Source organism: Cryptomeria japonica, chromosome 6 (genome assembly GCF_030272615.1).
Source record: "Cryptomeria japonica chromosome 6, Sugi_1.0, whole genome shotgun sequence".
Lineage (NCBI taxonomy): Eukaryota > Viridiplantae > Streptophyta > Pinopsida > Cupressales > Cupressaceae > Cryptomeria > Cryptomeria japonica.
In genome coordinates, this window is record NC_081410.1 from 658,734,053 (window position 1) to 658,757,861 (window position 23,809).

At 35.9% G+C, this 23,809-nt stretch overlaps 1 protein-coding gene across 2 annotated transcripts in view; it reads right to left on the reverse strand.

Moving 5' to 3' along the window:
• LOC131054821 (uncharacterized) overlaps window positions 1-23,809 on the reverse strand; it is a 110,791-nt gene that overhangs the window by 43,252 nt on the left and 43,730 nt on the right. For both annotated transcript variants that reach the window (XR_009108062.2, XM_057989429.2), the window contains exon 3: window positions 8,329-8,457. Coding sequence is in view for 1 of the 2 variants with exons in the window: in XM_057989429.2 (XP_057845412.1) it covers window positions 8,329-8,457 (129 nt within the window). In the remaining variant the exon portion in view is untranslated. The remainder of the gene's footprint in view (window positions 1-8,328; window positions 8,458-23,809) is intronic.

A 23,809-nucleotide genomic window follows, 5' to 3' on the forward strand; every position in this document is an offset into this window, starting at 1 on the left:
CTACTATGTTCCTGATTGAGAAGACCAAAGAGCTTGAACCTGGATGGGAGACAACTCTTCTCACTGCTTTTGATCAAGTCCTTCACTTGGAAGAATGAATGAAGAATCTTCCTGAGATTCCCATTGCTGAGATTGAGGGAATTGTGTCCAGATTCATTGAATATGCTAAGAAAGAGCATAGGAAAGGGAACAAAATTCTAGATGAAAAGTTGTTATAGGATGATGTGGCAGCTTAATTCCAATTGGTCTATGTTTCCCCGATATTTGTGCCAGTTAATTATTGGCTATGCATTTAATGATGTTTATCTAAATGGGGACCTTTTTGTAACAAACCCTAATTAGGGTTTAGGTGTCAAAATCTCAGCCATTGACCTTCTTTCGATCTGGGCCATTCATTGTATTTGAGGATGCTATATATACCCTCACTCATTTTCATTTTGATATATAGAAGTTAGAAAAAAAGGAGAGAGAGCTTAGAGAGAAGAAAGTAATTGTGTAGCACGCTTGAGTAGTGAAGAAAGAATTTTGAACAATTGTTGTCCATTTGGCTTTGATATCAATAAAATATTGAAGTTATGGTGTTTTATTGCAATACTTGTGGCTATCTTCATGATTGTTTATTTTCTTGAATCACTCTCAGTTGAAGTAGTATTTAAGTTTAAGTTTGAAGGACTAAGTGTTGTGCTTGATCTTTGGTGAGATTCACGTTCCAAACCACTAGCTTCTTACTGATTGTAAGGACGCCTTGTGTGGGCAACTGGAAATATTGAGATTGCTTAAAAAATTCAATCATTTTTGGAAGTATTGATATGTATCCCTATGCTAGTATCTATATCCTTGATGATTTGAAAGTTACTAAATCACCTTAGAAGATCGCATCAATTCCAGTAGAGTTGTAATTTCTTGGTGATCCTGAAATTGGTAGAATCTTACCAAATCTAGCCTTCATTGAGTCATTCTTAGGATTAGATTAGCATCCCTTCCCTGAAACCCTTATCCTTTTGACATTTTTGAAAATCTGTTAGTGTTAGGAAAATCATGTTCCTGCAGTCGAAAAGAGAGTAACATGGACAAGCTTTCTCTGAAAGTACATAAGGCCCCTTGAAGAAACAGCATATACAACGACCACTGGTGCTTATCCACACGCAGAGATCCTACAACAAAGAACCTTGAAGTCATCCCGATTGATCCTTTTCGCGACATCTTCAGCATTTGGAGACTTTATTCAAGAGAGGGTAAGATACCTTTGGGTATTTTATTCTGTGTTGGGTCATGTACAAAATACACATCAACAGGCGGCCAGCTGCTAGTAGGGCGATTTCATCCTTGGAGCCTCCAAAAATCTTCAGGAAATTCCTAAATGCTCGCTGAGGGATACTATCCAATCTGGCATCTTCAAATCAGGTTTTTTATTAATGTTTGATAGCAATAACAATGATTTTCTGAGTACTAGTGTTCAGACTTTAAGGCAGCCATTAATAGGGTTTCATAAGTCAATTGTCCATGAAGTTATTAAATTGTTTGGCTTCTATAAAAGAATGAAATTGTAATCAGAATGTTATGACAGCATTATTCAATTATCAGTTGCCTATTCTAAAACACGCATGACAAGCGTTTGTTGAAATGACCATTCCAAATTAAGATGCATTTGAGGTATATTATTCCATGATAGTTTCTTGTATGCTTTCCTACATCAATCAAATCAGTGGATGTTAAGTTTCGGACTAGATGCCTGCCATATGTTTGATGCAATGACAATTAGGTGTATGTGATAAATGTTAATTTTAAGCAATCAGATGTTAATTTAAGCAATTAGATTATAGTCAGACTGTGAATAAATAGTAATAGCAAACACAAGACACAAGACACCAATACCCTGGGAAAACCTCCCTCTTGGAGGTGAAAAACCCAGCCTTAAATATGATATGTATTATCTCAAATGTAGGCAATTACAAGATAGCGAACTTATCTCAGATCACTGTCCAAACAGCAAGTTGGAAGAGCAATGAAGAATGCAGCTCTAATCAGCAGATGACTAAAGGAGATCAGTAGCAGATGTCTGAGATAGGCTGGAGCAGAATCGCAAAAGGAGAGCCTTCAACTTCACCTAATATTCTTAAATAATTTTGCACAAGTAAAGGAGAGTTCGCTGATATAGAAGAGCAGATTATATCCGTGGTGTGTTGATTGTAGAATGACTTCATTTGTTGATAGTTTTATATCAACCTTTTGGCGCCAATTATCACCAAGTCGGCTTGCATGATTATCTAAATTATATTACATTGTTATTATACATTCCCCACGTTACATTTGGGTCCAACCCAATAATTACATTTAATTGCCTTTCATGCTACCTCACGTTACACATTTGGGTCCAGCCCAATAATCACATTTAATTGCTTTGCACGTTATATGCTTGGGCCCAACTTAATAATGCATTTACATGAGAGATAATACATATGAATTTTAATTGTCATTGACAACATTAAAATTCTATAATTAGGTATCCGAGCTAGCTATTATTTTCAACACTCCCTCTTAGCTAGGGAAGATATCTGCCACTTGTCATGATCCATTCATGACTTTCATCTTGCATTGCCCGCAAGGATGAATGTATAAGCTCTATAGAGTATACCTGCAATAAAACACATAAATATCATGAACTCATTTCATGATGTCCATCTTGCATTGCCCGTAGAGGATGGATCCACCTTGCATTGCCCGCAGAGGGTGGAAGAGGTCTTATACCTCAGCCTTCTCCCAGAGAAGGATACAATGTCACCTTGCATTGCCCGCAGAGGCTAACTCCACCTTGCATTGCCCGCAGAGTGTGGAGGATGCAAACTAAATTGCATCACTAAAATTGAGACTCCCTCTCAATCAATGTTGTGTTCTCCACAATTCCAAGCTTCTCTTTGAAGTACTCAAACTTCACTCGAGCTAGAGGCTTGGTGAGAACATCTAAAACCTGTTCATCAATGCTGATATACTTCAGCTGGATGACACCTCTTTGTGTCATATCACGAACATAGTGATAGTGAGTTTCCACATATTTTGACCTGTCATGAAACACGGGATTATTAGACATTTTAATACAACTCTGATTATCACAATAAATAACAGTGGATTCCCAAGGTTGTCCAAACAACCCAACAAGAAGCTTGCAAAGCCAAACTGCTTCTCTAGTTGCCACACTTGAAGCGATGTATTCAACTTCTGCAGTACTTAATGCAACTAAGGACTGTTTCCTACTGGCCCAAGAGATCATAGCGGAACCCAAGCTAAAACAAATTCCCGAAGTGCTTTTCCTGTCAGTAACACTTCCAGCCCAATCAGAATCAGAGTAGCCTTCCAAATTGATTACTGTGTTGATTGGATACTTTAGCCCATAGCCAATTCTTCCACGCAATTATCTAAGAATGTGCTTGGCTGCCACCAAGTGAACATGCTTTGGCTGGTTCATGAATTGGCTAAGTGCACTCACTGCATAGCAAATATATAGTCTAGTGTTGACTAGATACATCAAAGATCCAATCAACTGCCTGTACTCTGAAGGATCTGCAAAATCAGAGTTAGCTGCAGAAATACTTAACTTCTTCAAGTTAGTTTCCATAGGAGTTTACATAGGTTTACAATCCATCATACCAAATCTTTTCAATATATCAATAGTATATTTACCTTGACTTAGGATAATTTCATTAGGTCTTTGCCATACTTCTAACCCTAAAAAGTAATGCATTAGACCTAGGTCTTTCATTCCAAATTCAATCACTAATTCTTTCTTACACCTAATAATGAGACTATCTTCACAAGTTAGAAATAAATCATCCACATATAAAACCAAAATTAGCATTTCACCATTAAATATTTTAAAGTAAATGTTAGGATCAGCATCATTCTTATAAAACCCTAAACTAAGTACTTACCAATTCTTTCATACCAAGCTCTAGGAGCTTGCTTGAGGCCGTAGAGAGCTTTCTTCAATCTGCACACATGAGTTTCTCTATTATGAATCACATAACCTTCAGATTGTTCAATATAGACTTCTTCCTCAATAACACCATTAAGGAAGACAATCTTTACATCCATCTGATGTAATTTCCAACCTTTGGCTGCAGCAATAGCTATAATAGTTCTAATGGAAGTATATCTAGCAACAGGAGAAAATGTTTCTTCATAATCTATGCCTTCCTTTTGAGAAAAACCACGAGCTACAAATCTAGCTTTATATTTCTCTATTCTACCATCAGCAGCATGTTTAATTTTAAACAGCCATTTGGAAGAAACAACAGACTTACCTTTAGGTCTAGGCACAATATCCCAGACATCATTCTTGATGATGGATTGATATTCTTCATCCATAGCCAACTTCCATGCTTGTTGGTTCAACCTCAATGATGTTGCACATCACTACAACATAGTTGGAGAGTTTCTGAGGTCTCTTACTTTCTCTGAAAGTGCCACTAGGAGTTGCAAACTTTTCTGCATCTTGAATTGTGCTTCTAACCCAAAGTGGTCTTTTCTTGCTAACTGCAATGTCTCTAGGAACATCAGTTGGAACCAGAGGCTCAGGAGGATCATCATGCTCAATAGGTTCAGGAGGTTCAAAAGACTCCCTCTGAATCTCAGGGTTAGTATCAATATCCATATCATTGACTTCTTTATCAATATCCATATCATTGACTTCTTTATCAATATCAATAAGAGAACCTTTAGATTTCTTAAAATAAATTTTTTCTTCAAAGGTGACATCCCTACTTACCTCAATGTACCTTTGACCAGGAATGTAGATGTGAAATGCCTTGGAAGATTCACTATATCCAACAAGGATACCTTTCTTCCCGAAAGGCTCTAACTTAGTCCTCTTTTCCTTTGGCACATGAACATAGACAGGACTTCCAAAAATCCTTAGGTGGATGATATCTGGTTTGACTCCAGTGAAAGCTTCCTCGGGAGTTATGTTCTTCAGGACACGGTGAGGACATCTATTCTGAATGTACACACCAGTCTTGGATGCTCCAGCCCATAAGAAGGTTTGCAGGTCCTGATCGTGAATCATAACTTTGGCAGCTTCAACAATGGCTCTATTCTTTCATTCAGCCACACCATTTTGCTGAGGATTGTAGGGAACGCAAAACTCCCTCTTAATTCTTGTTTCTACACAAAATTCATTGAAGCTACTTGAGGTGTATTCACCTCCATTGTCAAATCTTAACACTTTAATCCTTTTACCAGACATATTTTCAGCTAGAGCTTTAAATTCTTTAAACCTACTTAACACCTCATCAGACTCTTTAGATTTTAGAAAGTAAATCCAAGTCTTTCTAGAAAAATCATCTATAAATGTAACATAGTATAGAAATCCGCTAGGTGAAGGAACATACATGGGTCCACATATATCAGAATGAACAAGTGCTAATTTTTCCTTAGCTCTACTTTCATTTTTATGAAATGGACTTTTAGTGTTCTTACCTAATGCACAACCTTTGCAAGCATCATCATGAGATTGATTAAGTTTAGGCATACCTTTAACCATCTTTTCAAGTGAAGAAAGTGCCTGATAGTGAAGATGACCGAGCCTTCTATGCCATAGCTCGCTAGATTCAGGAGCTTCATGAATGAATGCTCGAATGGGGTTAGCTAAAAGCTTATACAAACTATCATATCTATTTCCAATAACACGAGCAGATTTAATACCAGATTTGTTAGGCCATGCAAGTACTTTACCCTCAGAAAATGCTATTTGATAACCTTTATCTTCTAGAGTAGAAATAGAAATTAAATTCCTCTTAATTCCAAGGACAAATAAGATATCACTAAGATGCAAGGAAATGCCAGATTCTAAATTTAAAGAAGTGCTACCAAAACCTCTTACCGAATACTGAGCATCATCACCAATTACCATATGAAGGTTGGACTCTTTCTCCATCAAGTCTGAGAGATGCTCTTGATATCCCGTGATGTGTCTAGATGCACCACTGTCAATCAACCAAGTGTTGCTATCGGTTGGCACATTGTTGGACAAGGCAGAAATGAAGAGGTAGTCTTCATTATCTTTTGAGTTTGCAACTTCATTCAGGTTGGCCTCTCCTTGCATGGGCGGGTTCTGACATTCTTATGAATATTGTGCAAACTTGTCGCATCTGAAGCAATGGACACGTGAAAGATCCCTTGGCTTCTTCCTTGAATCGTAAGCAGGAGGTCTGAAGTCTCTATCTCTTTTGAAGTTGTTCTTATTCCAATGGCCTCCCTTTCTTCTAACATGTTGAGATGCAAGCACATGTTGATCTCCTCCATGAGAGCCTTTATGCATTTCTCTACCAGCAAGGCGTGACTCCTCTTGAATGCAATCTGACTGGAGGCGATCGAAGGAAGGGAATTCAGCTCTTCCACTTATGCTTTGAATAAAAGGATCCCAAGAGTCAGGAAGACCATTCAAAGCAATCATGACAATATCCTTGTCCACAACCTCGCTTCCAATGGCGCTGAGTTGGTCCTTCAATTCTGAAATCTTCATGAAGGACATGACTGAATCTCCTTTGCTCATTTTGACTTGAAGAAGTTGCTGCCTCAATGTAAGTGTCCGGCTGATGTTGTTGATCTCATATATCCCTTCTAGATGTTTAAACATCTCTCGAGATGTCTTCAATTTGGAGATGATTGGAACAAGATGATCCTTCACAGAATCAATAAGGAACTTATTTGCTTTGAGAGCATTCTTCTTGAATTGCTTTAGCTCTTCCGGATCCGAAGGTTCAGTCAGATCCATATCTTCCACAAACTGTAACAGCTTTAATTCTTCAAGAGCAAGGAGGACATGAACCTTCCATGATGTTAAATTGAGGGCACCTTCAAGTCTATCCTCTACTTTCAGACCTGTAACCATCTTGCAAAACTAAAACAGCAAACTGAAAGTGAAGGGCAACTAATAATCTGATTATTTGAATGAACCTAAAGCTCTGATACCATGTTAATTTTAAGTAATCAGATGTTAATTTAAGCAATTAGATTATAATCAGACTGTGCATAAATAGTAACAGCAATAAAACACAAGACACAAGACACCAATACCCTAGGAAAACCTCCCTCTTGGAGGTGAAAAACCCAACCTTAAATATGATATGTATTATCTCAAATGTAGGCAATTACAATATAGCGAACTTATCTCAGATCGTTGTCCAAACAGCAAGTTGGCAGAGAAATGAAGAATGCAGCTCTAATCAGCAGATGACTAAAGGAGATCAGCAGCAGATCTCTAAGATAGGCTGGAGCAGAATCGCACAAGGAGAGCCTTCAACTTCGCCTAATATCCTTAAATAATTTCGCACAAGGAGAGCCTTCAACTTCGCCTAAAGGAGAGTTCGTTGATATAGAAGAGCAGATTATATCCGTGGTGTGTTGATTGTAGAATGACTTCATTTGTTGATAGTTTTATATCAACCTTTTGGCGCCAATTATCACCAAGTTGGCTTGCATGATTATCTAAATTATATTACATTGTTATTATACATTCCTCACGTTACATTTGGGTCCAGCCCAATAATTACATTTAATTGCCTTTCATGCTACCTCACATTACACATTTGGGTCCAGCCCAATAATCACATTCAATTGCTTTGCACGTTATATGCTTGGGTCCAGCTTAATAATGCATTTACATGAGAGATAATACATATGAATTTTAATTGTCATTGACAACATTATAATTCTATAATCAGGTATCCGAGCTAGCTATTATTTTCAACAATAAATTGTATGGGTCCTTTGTTGTTTTCATTAGCCAATTTGTTCTTCAGCGCATTGCATTGCATCTATATGAACAAACAAGCAAACATACACTCTTTCAAAAGCAAACAACCATAGGAGCAATATGAAGTTTTGTTTCAGTCATATGTCAAGTGTTTGACGAAATTCTTCAAGGACTGCATAACACGCAGAATTATACAGCTGTCCACAACCGCATAACACGCAGGTTATACAGTTTGAAAATCAGAACAGCAGGTCCACAGAATTGCTTGGCAATATTCCTTGCATATTCAGTCATACAACAGCAGGGGATATTACACAAACGCATTCATACAGGAGAAAATTTGACTTGCATAGTAGCAAAAACTATAGTTTTCAAGAATTTCTCTTTGATATAAATATTGTTTTAATGTTATATTTTCTTCAATATAATTTATAGAATACTTTCTTCAGATAAACCAATCAAGAAAGCAAGTCAAGAAATTTTCACAATTAATGTGAACAAAAACAATAAATATCTTCAACTGAAATCTAAGAAATTGTCATTCATAGTTATGAAACAAGAGCTTTGTGGGTACTTACCTGCATAATTTCCTTTCAACAATATGGTATAAACGCCCTGGAACATAGAGCCTTCGAGGATCTCTCAACAGCTTATCCTCTGGAGTAAAAGTGTCCCCCACACAACTGAAGCATAACAAGCATGGCAAGCTGTCCCACAATAAATTTAAGTCACCACCTGGCTGACAAGAAACCTTGAACTTAGCCTGATTAACTCACTCAATCAAGGCCTAGTTACTGAGTTGAAATTAAATTTATAAGGAATAATTCTCTTCATTCAAGTATGTCTATCAGTAAGCAAATATATTGCTGACATTAATAAGGGATCAAATTCATTTGATAACGTTATGGACCGCATTTAAGATTATAATTAATTGTATGTTGCAACATGAGAAGTCGAATATTTGCAAACCTCTTCTAGACACTTAAAGCAAGAAAAAAAATAGTTTCTTTGATCAACAAAATGGGAATGCTTAGTCAATTGTTTATATGATAATTGTTAGATACATGAACATTATTTGTAAAGTTTTTTTGATATTGTATCAGTCTTGGCATTGTGAAACTGTGGTAGTGTTGACAACCCTACTCACAGGTACATGGTACTTTGAGTTGGTAATTTGTAAATAGATCCTTTGTTCTAGACTCCATGGCAAAGTGATCACACCTAAGAGGATACTTGGGTTGCAGGTCCAAAAACAGGTCTTTGATAGCATCAAAATTTGAATATTATTGCACATTTGGATTCCTCTTGAAAAATTATACAGTTTTAAGTAAACACAATACCTCATTTCAAGTTTGTGCGCAAAAGTAATGGCTTCCAGAAGAATAAGGGTGAAATCTGTTAGAAAGTGGCAGTTTTGAAACCTTCGAAGTAATTTTGAAACCACGCCTTGCTTGAAAGAGGCAGTTTCACTATATGGCAAGGATGCATTCCATGGCATTCCAAACTCTTCTCTTTTTTTTACTTCAATAAATTTTGGAATCTTGTTCAATCTTGCGAAGCATAAATATGCCATTAAGCATCAATTTGGGCATTTGAATTAGTTCATAGAGGGAATTGGGTGAAATCCATAGGAATTCATTGTTCCAAGCTTCCAAGAGAACAATTTGCCATTGTAAGCTAACTTGACTTATCAGAGAGTTGTGTTAAAGGTCTTCGGGACTGAAACCACAGATATTCAGACCAGTTGCATGCCCAAGAGGCCTACAACTGTATTTTTCCATTGAAAGTGTAGAATTTAAGAGAGTTGCAACTCACATTTTAGTGAAGTTTTCTCCTACAGGTGGGTTTCTCCAAGGTAAATCTTGTTTCTTCTCACTTTTGCATGGTTTTTTCTCTCCTTGACATTCCTTTGATTCAATTTACAAATTGGCAAGTTCACAACATATCGTTTAGTTCATTAAATCCGTTGTTGATGAACTATAGCATGGAATATCCATCTTAAATTACAAATCAAGTGATATCAAAGCAATTTCTTTCCTTTGGGAAGTTGTGAATGTTTTGCAAGTTCATTCCGCTACAAGATCGGGTAGAAGAGGTATTTTACGTTATCAGTGAGACATTAAATCCCATAGGTAGAGAAGAGTGTCTAGATATTGAAGCAGTATTCTCTAAGATTGAAGCTGACATTGCAAGCCTTTCTCAACCAATGGAGTCTATGAGAAGCCTAATGAAGATGCTAGGGGCAAAGGCAAAGCCTACTCCAAGGACAAAGAAGAATCTTCTAATGGTGAGAACAATCTTCCAAGCAAATGTCTATTCAAAATGAAGCCTTATATTGAGATTTTGCTATTCAAAGGAGATGTGGATGTAAAGAATATCAACCATTGATTGCTATAATCAGAGTATAGTTTAGCATACATTCTCCTAATTTGGAATAGAAGATTTATTTTGGTAGGTTAAGATCGACAAAGAATGCTTGGACGTGGATTGAGGTCCTCTTGTCTTCTATGACTTTGAGAAAACAAGCTCCAATTAGTTCAAATAAACTTAAGAAATTGATTAAGAAACTATATTATCCTATTTGTCATAGACGGGAAAAATGTATGGAATGGCAATTTTCAAAACAAAATAGGGACAAAGTGTGCAAGAGAACACTAGTGAATTTCGTAGAAGGGCTACCCAAATGGAGAAAGATGTGCAAGATAAGGAGGTCTCGATGAAGTACATTGACAGCCTTCTAAGCCATTTTCAAAGTTCTGTGTTGCTATCCAAACTGATGGGCATAGATGAAGCCCATGCACATGTTCACTATCTTGAAGTAAATACTCCCCCATCCTCTACAAGGACAAGTGGAGCTAAATCCAACATGAAGAAGGAAAATTCCCAAAAACTGAGAAGAAATCTGCACATTGTAATCAATGACAACAATGGTTGTCTAAAACCCTCTCATTGGAAGCTACAAATGAAGAAAAACACCCACAAGGAAGTTCAAAAGGGAAATAAAAACTCTTATCTCTTCACTAAATAGGGTAAGAGTTTAAAGAGATTATTTACACTTCTAAGATGGATTCTAGGATTTACTTGCACTATATGAAAAGTCATTGGTAGCTCAAAAAGCATTGTTTAACATCAAAATTCAAGTAAAGAATGTTAAGATTGATGCACTTTTCAATTCTTGTTCTCAAGCTAACTTAATTTCTCAACTTTTGGTTGCTAACATGGACCTAAAAACTTATCAACACCCAACGCCTTATTATTTGGGTTGGATCAAATGAGGGACTTATTTCCTTGTGCATAAATACTGTAAAATGAAGATTGTTCATTCCGAATTTGTTGATGAAGTGGTTGTAGATATTGTTTCCTTAGAAGTGGGTTGTGTTTTGTTTGGCATTCCCTACATGTTTGACGATAAATTTTCCTATTACCAAAGGGAAAACAAGTACCACTTAGCCAAAGGTGGCAAGAGCTTCATGTTGTTTGCTTACATAGGCAAAAAGAAACAATCTGAGATCATGAATCTTCATGCAGGAAGGTTATTGAGTGTAAGCACCAAGATCATTCCCTTCAAGGAAAGAACAAATATTAATCAAGTTCCTTCGTATGTAATCTTAGGCATTGGCAAACAATTTAGATAGTTAGAGGCAAAGTTTTCAGTATTGGTTGCAATTGTGCAAGGTGAGATGGCAACCATATCATCTTTCAAGGGGAGCATCTAATACCTCCTTATTGGAGAGGTGTGATGGTGAATAAATCTGGTTTTCATCTAGACTCCATGCAAAATGATCACAGCTAAGAGGACATTTATGTTGCAGATCCAAAAATAGGTCTTTGACTCTATAATTACTGTTTAAATATTATTGCATATTTGAATTCCTCTTGAAAAATTATGTAATTGCAAAAAATGACACTTTGTTTTGGGTCCATGGTGAAAACTGTCAAAAATGGCAATTTTGTAACTGTCAAGTGGTGGTGTTGAAAACCACCCTACTGGAAAAAGGCAATTTTGGTCTACAACAAGGAAACGCCCCGTGGTGTTCCAGATTCTTAGTTTTTCTTTTTTTTTAGGAACTTTTGGACTCTTGCCCATGCTTATGATGTTAGAAAGGATCAATATATAATATTAGATCATTGATCATTGTATAATTATTAACAATAAATATAAATAGTAACACAAGCAGTTTCATGGTTGATCAATTCATTTCTAATTGATATTTCTCATTATTAATATACTATCCTTTATTCAATAATCAAGAAATCAAATATTCTCCCAAATTCATTATGGTATGTAATGGTATCAAAGAAAGTGTGATTCTATTCTTGTGATTTGCCCTTGCCAAGGTCAATCATGATTTTCTTATTGTGAAAGAAAAAATTAATGGTAGAGGGATCATAGAGATTGCAAATGGTGTTGAAGTTGAGCACCTCTGTAATGTCCACCAGGGGTATCCCCAGACAGAAGAGTTACAGAAGCCAATGTGAATATCAGCACGAGCAGAAAATAGACTGCCAAAGTATCAAATATCTTTCCAGTTGAGCAAAGGCAATGTGTCAACAAAGAAACTGATGCTAGCGAGTTTTGCTGATATTGGAGGGACCTCTCAGCATGCATGCATATAATCTTGTTAAGTCTATGTAGCGGTTGAATTGTGTTGGGCAAATGCTACATGGAAAAGATGAACAATTTGCATTGCTGCACCTGCTGACAGAAACAACACAATGTGTGGAAGACGGCAAGGCGAAGTGATTCTCAAGAAAAGACAAATGGCAAGATTTCAAATTACCACTCTGCCATTCACAGGAACATGGAGAAAGAAGCATGCAAGCAATTTTCTGCATGGAATTTTGTGAAGAAAAAGTTAAAATTTCTTCCCAGAATCGCATGGAAAAATAAAATGTCAAACCCTATAGTTGAGATGTAATTTATTTACTTTCATTCTTATATCCCACTCATGTGAAGTTTGGACCATAAAAGCTATGGAAAACTAGACTTTAGTTTTTTGTTTTTTTTAAATATCAATCTTTAATTCTTTCATGCTTTAAACTGTTCAATAAGTGATGCATTGCATCTAATTCCTAGCAGTGATATGTGTATTATGTTAGTTGGTTTAAAGTAATGTTGTTAGAATAATTAATCTACCAATACTACTAAAATAATGAAATTTTATGAAATTATAGATTAGAGATGAAGATGTTGAACCATTTTCAAAGTTTTGCTTCTAAATGGCATTTAAAAGTTAAAATGAAACAACTTAATTCAACAAAAGTTAGAACTATGTTGCAAATGTTAGCAGTGTCAAATGAGAATTAAAGCTCTAAATATGGTGTATTTAATCATTGCATTTGAGCATAAATGCATTTAACTTTAAATTGATGAAAGATGTTATAATTTGCATAAGTGTAATATTTCTTGAGTAGCCTATCAAGCATATAGATATAAAATAGATAAAAATGTATATAATTATTCATTGTTCTTTATTAAATATTGTTTTTCTTATTGTTAAGTTTTAAAATATTGTATGAATTTTCATGATTCCTCGTTCTATGTCATTAAAACAAATAATGTAAATTTTATTTATTCTATTATTAATTATCTTAATCGCAATCTCTCATCTTTTCTCTATCTCACCTTTTCAATAATCTTGAATACCTATACAAACTAAAATTGCATTCCATAATGTTAGCCCACAGCCCTTTAAATTCAAAATAGTATCATTTATGAAATGGGGCAACGAATAAAATAAAAAAGTGATGAAAATAATTGGCTGTATTATTGACTTTTTTATAGTCAAAATGAATAAGTGAAAAGATTCCATCAACCGTACAATTAATTATGAGCCCAATAGATTAACATTAGACTAATAAGACTGTTCACAACTAATATCCAATAGAATGAAACATAAAATAATTTTCATATTTTGAAATAAATTTGAGAAAAAAAATACATTAGAAAATTTGGCATTTGTATTCCTACCTCTAATAGGAACTAATAATAAAAATGTGCATGAAAATATAGTTTAAAGATTAAAAACACAAATTACATTAATTTCATTTATTGCACTTAAAAATATATATATTCTTTTTCTAGAGAAAAATGTTTTTTAAAAGAATTGAAAAACTATAAGCCATTTATTTATTATGTTTCATAATAAGTAACAAACTAGCAACTTTTGGTATAAATGGTGCCCCTAATTTGCATTTACAAGTCAAGGCATTGTCATGAATTACTACATCCAACACCTAAAATAGATACAACAACATTTGTGGCACCAACCCTGTAAGTCATCGCAGGAAAATAAGGGTGCAAAAATTGCCAATTCTTTGGAGAGACAAAGACCTCTCTTTTAACAAAATTGTGTTCAAATGCTCCAAAAATAAGCTTTCAAACTCCTAGTTGCTGAAAGGTGATAATTATTCAGCTTAAAAGCGAAGGTCCAAACCGAAATTGATTTTGAAGATTTATGGGAAGCTCCTAGAAGAGTCCTCAAATTAGCACAAGTTAGAGATGAACAAAGAAGCTTTGATATGGCCAATCAAAAAGCCAAATGGATCATCATGTTCAATGTTTCAAATGAGATTCAACATTACATAAAAACGCCAACGATAGCCAAAGAGGTTTGTAATTGCCTCAAAACTATCTATGAATGAAAAAATCATAATTAGATCCTGCATTTGTAGAGACAATTACACTGCTTGAAAATGCAAAATGGTGAAAAGTTGAATGCAAAATTGAGGACATTACTGCAAGTGTTAGGGGAGACTATGTTTGATGACTCTCTTCTACCCATTGTCTTGATAGCACTACCCCCTACCTTTCACATATTTGTTACATATCTCAATGTACCTAGCAAAAAGCCATCATTTGAGCAGTTAGTGAATTCACTTCAACAAGAATAGGCAACGCGTGACCTCAAACTCCCTAGACAATGAAGCCCTTAAATCTCAATAGAATGGAAAGAAACTTGAATGTCAAAGTGGTCCATCAACTTCATCAAACCCAAACAGGTCAATTCATCTAAGAATGAAAAGAAGTGTCATTTGTGGGAAGAAGGGACACAATCTCTAGGAATGCTAGTACAATTCCTTTGCTAATGGTGAATCAAGCCAACAAAATCCACAACAATGTTCCCAAGGGGACAAGAAGAAGAATCCCCATAGGCTAAAAAATCAAAAGCAATACAAGAATATTGCATCAACAAGTGATTCCGATGAAGTTTTTTTGTATGTTGTGAAACTCATGTCTTTAATTTTAAAATACATGTCTAGTATGTTGATTTTGGTGCATCTAGACATATGATAAGAGAACAAGAGTGGTTCTATATACTTAACTCATTAACTTTCTATGGGAAAGTTTCATGTAGTGATGATACATCCTATGAAGTGTAGGGTATCGAGAATATTTATTTTCCATTCAAAATCACACATGTCGACTCATAAAGGTTTTGTAATTTCCAAGGCTCAAAGGACCTTCTATCAATAAGTCAATTACTAGAGCACAACTTAAAGGTTGAATTTGATAGACATATTGGTGAGAAACTATTTCTCATTAAGAGAAGATTTGCAACATTGAAGTTATTGCTCGTGTCTTAGAGGTCAGCAAAATGTTTCAGCTTGTTGATATCACCCATGAAGACAAGACCCTTGTAGTAAAAAAATTCATCCACTACTCTTTGGCATAAAAGATTTATTCATCTTATTTTGAGTTATCTTCTTGCATTAAGTAAACAAGACATGGTGTGAGGACTTTCCCCCATTGAAGAAGATATAAGTTATTTGTTCTAACTGTCTTGCCAAGAAACGTTGGGCTCCTTTTCTTGCTCAAAAAACATGAGCCTCTAGTCCCCTAGATTTGATGCATATCAATCTATATGGGCTAATGACACCCAATCATAATCATGCCCAATACTTTCAACTTTTTGTGGGCGGCTGGGTCTATTGCTTGACAAGCAAAGATCAAGCATTTGAAAGATACCAAGAATTTTGAGCCCTTGCAAAAAAGCTATCTGATCACTCAAGGCCATCTACTCAAATCGTCAAGGGGGATTCACCAATAAGGTGTTTTCAAACTACCTTCAACAATATTGAATCAAAACAATAGTTGACCATTGCATATACACTTCAATAAAACAGTGTTGCATAGACGTATAATTGTACCATTGTGGAAATAGTACAAGGCATATTAAAGTATGGAGATCCAGTTTCTACATCCTAGTTTAAAGTAGTTCATAGAGTCGTGTACTTGTTGAATTGAGCACCCACAACAGTGCTTAAGCATCACTAATAAAAAAGCTTGGACTATATGCAACATTGGAGATTGCATACCCTTGCAATTTTCATGGTATGTTCTAATTTGCTTTAATGTCTTTCCACCCTTGGTGTTAATGTTATGTTTATGTTATTGTCTATTTTCACCTCCTTTGTGCAAGAATAGTTAGTGTACAATAATTATTATTATGTTTCAATAATATGGTTTATCCGACTATGTATTGATTGTTTGTCGGCTTCAAGTAGATTCTATAAGTATTGGTTGGTCAACAGTTGTGTTCCTCTTGGCAACCGTTAGGTCCTTTAAATAGATTTTGTACTGTCAAGGAGAGGCAATATGATCTAGTTGGATCGACTCTAACCCTTGGCTGATCATTTCTATTCTACATCTCTAATAAGTTCATGTTCAAAAACAGATATATTTTTAGTCCTCTATTCGGTATGCATTATTAATTCTACTCATCATTTCAAATATTCATTTTATCAGATAGGAGAGTAAACAAAGATAATCTTTCTGTTAAATGTTACTGTGGAAAGTGGTCCCTACTTCAAGTCATTTTTCCGAGGCTTTTAGTAAGGGAGTTGTGGGCCCCTCTTACATTAGTATATCAAAAAATACTAATGATCATTTTTTTTCTTATTGTGAGGTGCCTATCTTAGACTTTCAGGATGTTTTTGTGTGAGATTAGATGACCATCAATCTTCTTCCCTTTGTTCTAATCTCCACCATTCACTTCTAGGTTTAGGGTGAGTGCAATTTTAAGATTTGAAAAAAAAATGATAGAGTAGAGGTGGCGATGGCATGTTATTCGCGGTGCAAGAAGAGTAGTTATTCACAGCAGTTTTAGCAGGAGGTTGCAGCGATAGCAACCATTATCCTTCAGCAGGAAGTTCGACCTTTTTGGTGAGAGTAACAGCAGCAGCACGTGCTGTCACAGCCGAAGGTGTGTATAGAGGCTAAACTGGTTCATATTGAACAGTGATGAGCATAATGTTTGATTCTCCTAAGAACAGAAGAAGGGTGAATAGAGACATGAGAGTGTCTTATCTAGTTCTGGGCAGATTTGAACAGCATATGAGATAAGTAAATCTGAGATCAATAGTTATAATGTTGTAACTATATCTCTGAGGATTTCTTGCACTAAAACTTTTCTTCTGGGTTTTCCCCTTCGGGGGTTTTATCCCTGAGCTTTAGCTCAAACACCTGTGTCACGTGTTCATATTGTGTCATTTAGTTCTCTGTATGTGTGTTTTATGCTCAAGATCAGTTGAAAAATGTATCTCAGTTCATGTAATTTTCATGTTTTAAAATAATACTGTAAATGCATTGAAACTATGAATGACATGTTTAAACTGAGATCAGAAGGTGATGGAACAAAACAGTGCTGTTAAACACTCATGTTATCACTGTTTTTAACATAGTATCAGACCTACCGTAGGCATAAGGATCTGAAATTTCACATTAAACTCAGATTCAAAATTTTGACACAGTAAACCTGTTACAGAGAGCAGAATTTGTGGTTCATTTTTGCTAATTGGTTTTCTTCAGAGAAGTGTTGGCAGTCATGACTTCTTCTGGTCTTAGGTACGAGGACAGATTGAGGGGGGCAGAAAATTGGAGTGCCCGGAAGGCTAGAATCGTCTTACTCTTGGAGGAGAGTGAACTGTGGGACATTGTGGAGAATCCTGTAACTTTACCTCAGAATCCAGTGGAACTTGCAGAGTTCAAGAAGAAGAATATTAAAGCCCAAAGGCTAATTTTGGATGCCGTGAAAGACCACATCATACCTCATGTAAGTACCAAGGCTAATGCATTTGAGATGTGGGAGGCCTTGAAGGGTCTTTACCAAAGTGCAGGGCAGAACAGGAAAATGATACTCAGGGAGAAGCTGAGAAGTACTAAAATGACAAAGTCTGATACAGTTACCTCATATCTCAGGTACGGGATGAATTAGCTGTTGTAGGTGAGAGTGTTGATCCAGCTGAGCTAGTGAGGATGGCTTTGAATGGCTTTTCAAAGTCATGGGAGAGTGTTGTGATGTTTTCACACATCGCCCCATTGCAAATGGGGGCCCCCACTTTTTCGCTTGTTAGGGTAGATGTTTTGCCTAGTTTCCTAGTTTTAGCCTTTGCCTATGAGAGGGTGTTATGTCAAAATGCAAAAGATGTTAAAATATTAAAATGATCATAAGTGTCAAGTTGCCTTGGCTTGTCAGTTTATTTTTCTAAGTGTTGAGTTCCAATTTTGCCTTGAAATGTAAGCGAAAATGGTAAAAATGTTGCAAATTGGTGTGATTTCTGTGCGCAGGTGCTAAAAGGCCCTATAGGAGTCGTTTTCTTCAGTCCTAGGAGGTTAAATAAGTCAAGTGTGCACAAAGTCCCAATCAAAGATGTAAATATCTTAATCGGTAATAAATCTTTTGGCCAAAATTTTTTTTAAAATCGGGAAAAAATCGGCAATAAATCAGCAAAATTATCGTACATTTGAAAATATATAATTTCTTAAAATATTCTTAAAAAACACATATACACATATATTATTAATAATTAAAATTCTAAAAAATATATTTTAAAATATTAATTTTTAATGTGTAATGTTATAATACATTAAAAAGATAAAAACAAAATAAAACAATATTGATACATTTTAATATATTAAATTTTATAAAAAATGGAAAATGAGGGCACCTATTCCGTTAATTAAAAGTTGCACTCACATTATTTAATTTCAAAGCTTGGAGGACATCGCGTGTCTTTTTATAAAGAAAAGAACATTAAACATAACTTGGTTTAATAGAGAAGAGAAAAACATAAAAAATAAAGGTTTTATTCAGCAGACGGTATTTAGCAGACGAATTTTTCAGATTTTTATGAAGGTCAACGGATTTCAGATTTCTTCCGTGAGATTCAGCAAATTCTATGACTAAGCCTAAACGTATTTAGATGCCTATTTTCTCTCACGTGCCTAATTTCGCCTTCTTTCGAGATCAAAAAATTTAAAATTTCACATGATCTTTTTAGGGTTTTTATAAAAAACGAAATGACTTTTTTAAATGCGATTTTCCGGCAGTTGTTCGCGATTTTCTCAAGATTTTTCTCTAAAAAAATCGCGATTGCCGTTTTTTTGAATATTAAATCGTTTCAGGTTTTAACTCCCGATGAATCGCGATTCATACGATTTATCGGCAATTTTTTCATCCTTGGTCCCAATGGACCCCAGTTTTCCACCCCTCAAATCTAGCTAAAATATTAAAAGTCCCGATGGAAATAGAATTTCCACTACATAAAATGGCAAAATTTGATAAGTTTGGGCTTTTAGAGTGTGAAAATCATCACAGTCCCGATGGAAGATGTTTTTCCCCCATGAAATTAAGGTGTAAAAGTGAGTTGTCTCGATGGGAGGCATTTTTCCATTGAGCAATAAAGGCTAAAATGGACTTTGTCTTGATGGAGTATGATTTTCCACTCCATTTTTTAGCAAAAGAAGTTGATTTAACGATGAAAATGGTCTCAATCCCGATGAGGTGCATTTTTCCCCTCAAATTGAATTTGCAAGTGATTTTGGGGAAAATCCCAATGCATCTGTATTTTCCACTGAGGTTGTCCTGATGGAGGGCGTTTTTCCACCAGGCCTTTAAGAGCAAAAATATACAATGAAAGTGTGTCCTGATGACCCATGTTTTTTCCATCGAGAGGTAAAATGACTAAGTGGAGCAAGTTTATTTGTCCAAATAAAGTTCGAATCTCCACCAGAAAGGAAACTAAGTGAAACAAAGTGAAGTGTGGATGAATTTATATTGTCTCGATGAGGTGCGTTTTTCCACTGGGGACAAATGATGAATTATGACTAAGTTTATTAGTTTAGATGGAGTTTGAATTTTCCCTTGGAGTGGATTTGTTGGTGAAAATGAATTAAGTGATGAAAATAACTTGTCCAAATGAGGGTCGATTTTCCCATAAAGGCCATTCAAGTGAAATTTTGAAGGCAAATGTGTCCCGATTGGCATCAATTTCCCCCTACCACATATATTTAATGATCAAGCAAGGAGAAATGTGCCAAGTGTTGAAATCCCAATGCAAATCAATTTTCCTATGTGCTGGTAAAGGAAATTTTTTATCCCACATGGGCTGTGTGGGTGACATTCTAAGGCAAAATTATCTATGTTAGCCCGAGTTTTCAGGACAGGGGGGCAGCGGAACGAGTTTCCGGTACGGCAAAATTTTTTATCAATTTTGGGGACGACGGGGGGACGACTATATAAAATATAGGGAAATTCTAAATGTTCATATGAAAACATGGATAAAGCATGCATATATACATTATATTCATATGAAAACATGGATAAAGCAGCTATATGTAAATTATAGAACCTTAAAATACCACATTTGTGTTCAGAATTCATTGTCAATACACAATAGTCAATATACATTCATAATTCAGAATTCATTGTCAATACTCAATATGCATTCATAATTGAAAATTCATTGTCAATATGCCAACACTTGTTTGATTTGTTGAAAATTTGACTGCTCTGCTTAAACAATTATCGCTGGAAATAATTGTTTTTATTGCCCATATTGCATGCCCTTTTAAATATATGAATATCATATGGTAAGAGATGAAATATTTGTATTGTTCCCTTTTAAAGTTTTAAATATATCATCTAGTCAAACATGAAATACGGTAACGATATTATGAATTATCATCGTTGCCTTTTAAATTTTTAATAATGTTGTTATATGGAGCCTAATCAGACTCGGAGGTTAAATTTTCCCCCCTTTTATCTGTGCAATTTCCCCCCAAATTATTCAACAGGGGCCCCTAAAATAGGGTCAAGGGGCAGTGCCCCTTGCGGGGTCCAAGGGCAGCGCCCCTAGCGCACTCCCTATCGCGATACAAGGCGGGGTCGAGGGGCAATGCCCCCACAGGGGTTTTTGGGGACAGCGCCCCCAAAAGCTCAAACGACTTTTATTATTTTATTTGCATTTAATTGATATTTTCAGCATGCAATTCCTAACAAATAATTGGAACGATTTCGGGCAAATAATTTGGGGCCCACATTAGGAAATTATGACATTTTTTATTTTTTTAATATTTTTTACCACCGCTAGCTATGGGGCACATCCGCTCATCCCCGGGATGGATTGGGGATGTCCCAACCGTCCCCATCCGTCCTTGGGACGTATGGACGTCCCCCACAACTGGGGCAAACGTTCCCCCGTTTTGGGGACGTCCCCTCCAGATTCCAGCAGTTTGGGGACGGGGGGGAAACGTCCCATGGCCGTCCCCAAGTCATTGAAACGTCCCCGGGACTAGGACGGGGGTTTTCAGGTCGGGGACGCATCCCCGGGTTTCCTTGAAAAATATCAATAAAACACACAGTCCAGCGACTTGTTTATTATTATTATGTGACTGATTGCTCGAAGAGTGTGATTTTGTCCCTAAGGCATCAAGTGCCCCATTATTGGATGAGTTTGCTACAGCATAGAGGGCATTGGGCACCATTATTGGTCAAAGACACCATTACCATATCTGAGATGGTTTTACCAGCCATTTTTCTCAGCACATACATTGCTTCCAACAATTGATTCAGGCAAAACGTGGTGACTTCAGCTGAGTAAGGGCAGATCACTTCAACCATGAGGATGGTGCCATGAATGGGATCATTTCCAGCCATTGAAATAAGAGTTGCAGAGTTGTATTCAGTTATCAAACTCAAAAGATCAGACCTGAGAACAACATTACTAGCCATTATTTCAAGGGGAAATCGAACTATTTCCAGCCAAGCAAACACAGATTACGTCAGCAACGTTAATCGCACAAGTGGAAGGATACATTCAACTGATTTCTGAGGCATTTTCAGACATGTTTTCAGACTTTTTATACTCAAAAATCAGACTTGGACAGTGAGCTGGGTTGCAACATTATTCAATTTTTTGAGTTGAGAGGGTATTTTCAAACTTACAAATTGTTGGTTGAAAATTTTGTACACTTGGGGAAATATACAAAATTGTGGTTTCAACCATATTGTGTGAGTAAAACTCTCCTAATTAAGGGAAGGCTCCCCCTATCTAACTACAACTTTGAAAATAAAATAGGATGGGACAGCAATCTTTTTTCTTCTTTCAAGAAAGACAATATCCTTTTCTCTTCACAAAAAAGTGATAGCGATTTGATATAAAACAACAGTAACAACTTTCGAAATGAAATGAGAGAAAGGAAATAAAGTTTTCTGAAAGCTCAAGGACTTCCGTCACTTCCTTCGGGACGGGACAGCAATATCAAGCTCAAAGACTTGATTATGTGAAGTCCTATCTACCCTTTTCTATACTAATTCTATCAAGAACAAATTATAACAGGTCAAAGACTGGAATATCTTATTCTTTTCTACTTAAAACAATGGGAAGTAGTATAAGCTCAAAGACTCACAGCTATTTCTCACAAAATCTGCTTCTAAACTCTCTTAAGAATAAGTGCAAGCACAAAGACTTACAACTCCTCTCAAAACAATATTTATTCTAATTTATATTAACCCCAAATACTTGTAGCACAAAAACTGCAAATCAAATTCGATTAAGTTCTTTGAAGAAAAACTTGCAAGAAAGATAATATAGAACACAAACTCAAGTATGTAGCACAACGACTCAAAGCTTGAGCAATTTCCTTCTATTCCTTTCAATTCTTGAATTCACACATGAAAGCTCAAAGACTTCTTTGCTTTAAATTTGGCAAAGTTTTTGCTTGCTTCCAAAAGATTAAAATTACAATAGACCCCTCAAGTATTTATAGAAGAGGAGCCTTGAGAAAAAGGTGGGACGATCCTAACTAACTTGAGAGATTCTCTCAGCCACCAAGACTTATTCAATAACTAACTAAGACTTATTCCAACTACAGTTCTAACTGAACACAACTTGTAGTTGCCTTACATGTAATTACAAAAGTGCAAGTAAAGAATTAATTTGCAATTACAAAAGGTTTTTACATGTAACTTGTCAAATGAAAAACTACAACTAAAAGATTACAAATCTGGAAAAATACAACTAAGTGTTGAAAAACACTTAAGCTGCAACACATGAAGACATAAATCCGTCAAACTTCTGGATGATCATTCGTAGTTCATCAGGATCCGGTTCATGGGTGTTCTTGGCAACAACCATGGTCTTCACAATGGTATCATGGCATCGAAGGAGCATAGAGTTGTTTTTCTCCAAGATGAACTGAATTTCATGCAAAAAGATTTGGTGTTTCATCAAAATTTGAATTGAAGCAGTTGAGAATTGTTCGCTCCTCCATTCATTATGAATCCTCATCTGTAAATCTGCAAGAACTTCTTCTTCTGGTATCAACTCTCCATCCTGACTTATTATGTTACAAGAGGCCTTTTCACAATGAGAAACAATATCTTGGAAAACTTCACCCCCCAATCTCATTGCATCACCAATCTCCTCAATGAGGGATTTAAGAACAAGGGCCTTATTTTCAAGAAGCTCTTCAAATTCCAAGTACATGACCCTGGAAGGGATAATGGTCTGCTCCTATAGAACACTCAACTGTTGTTGGGGCATGGTGCGCCAGATTGTCAAACTACCTTCAACACTTTCCAGATTCTTCTTAAAAGCATTGGAGGTATGACTTAATTTCTCTTCAATAGTCTCCAACTTAGACATCATCTGAAAAATGTCTTTCAGCACTTGTGCACATAGATCATGAAACTGATCAACCCAGGAATCCAATGCTTGTACTTTCTGAGCAGCCCTTTCAACACTACAAATTGATTCTCGTGCCTCGGTAGAACT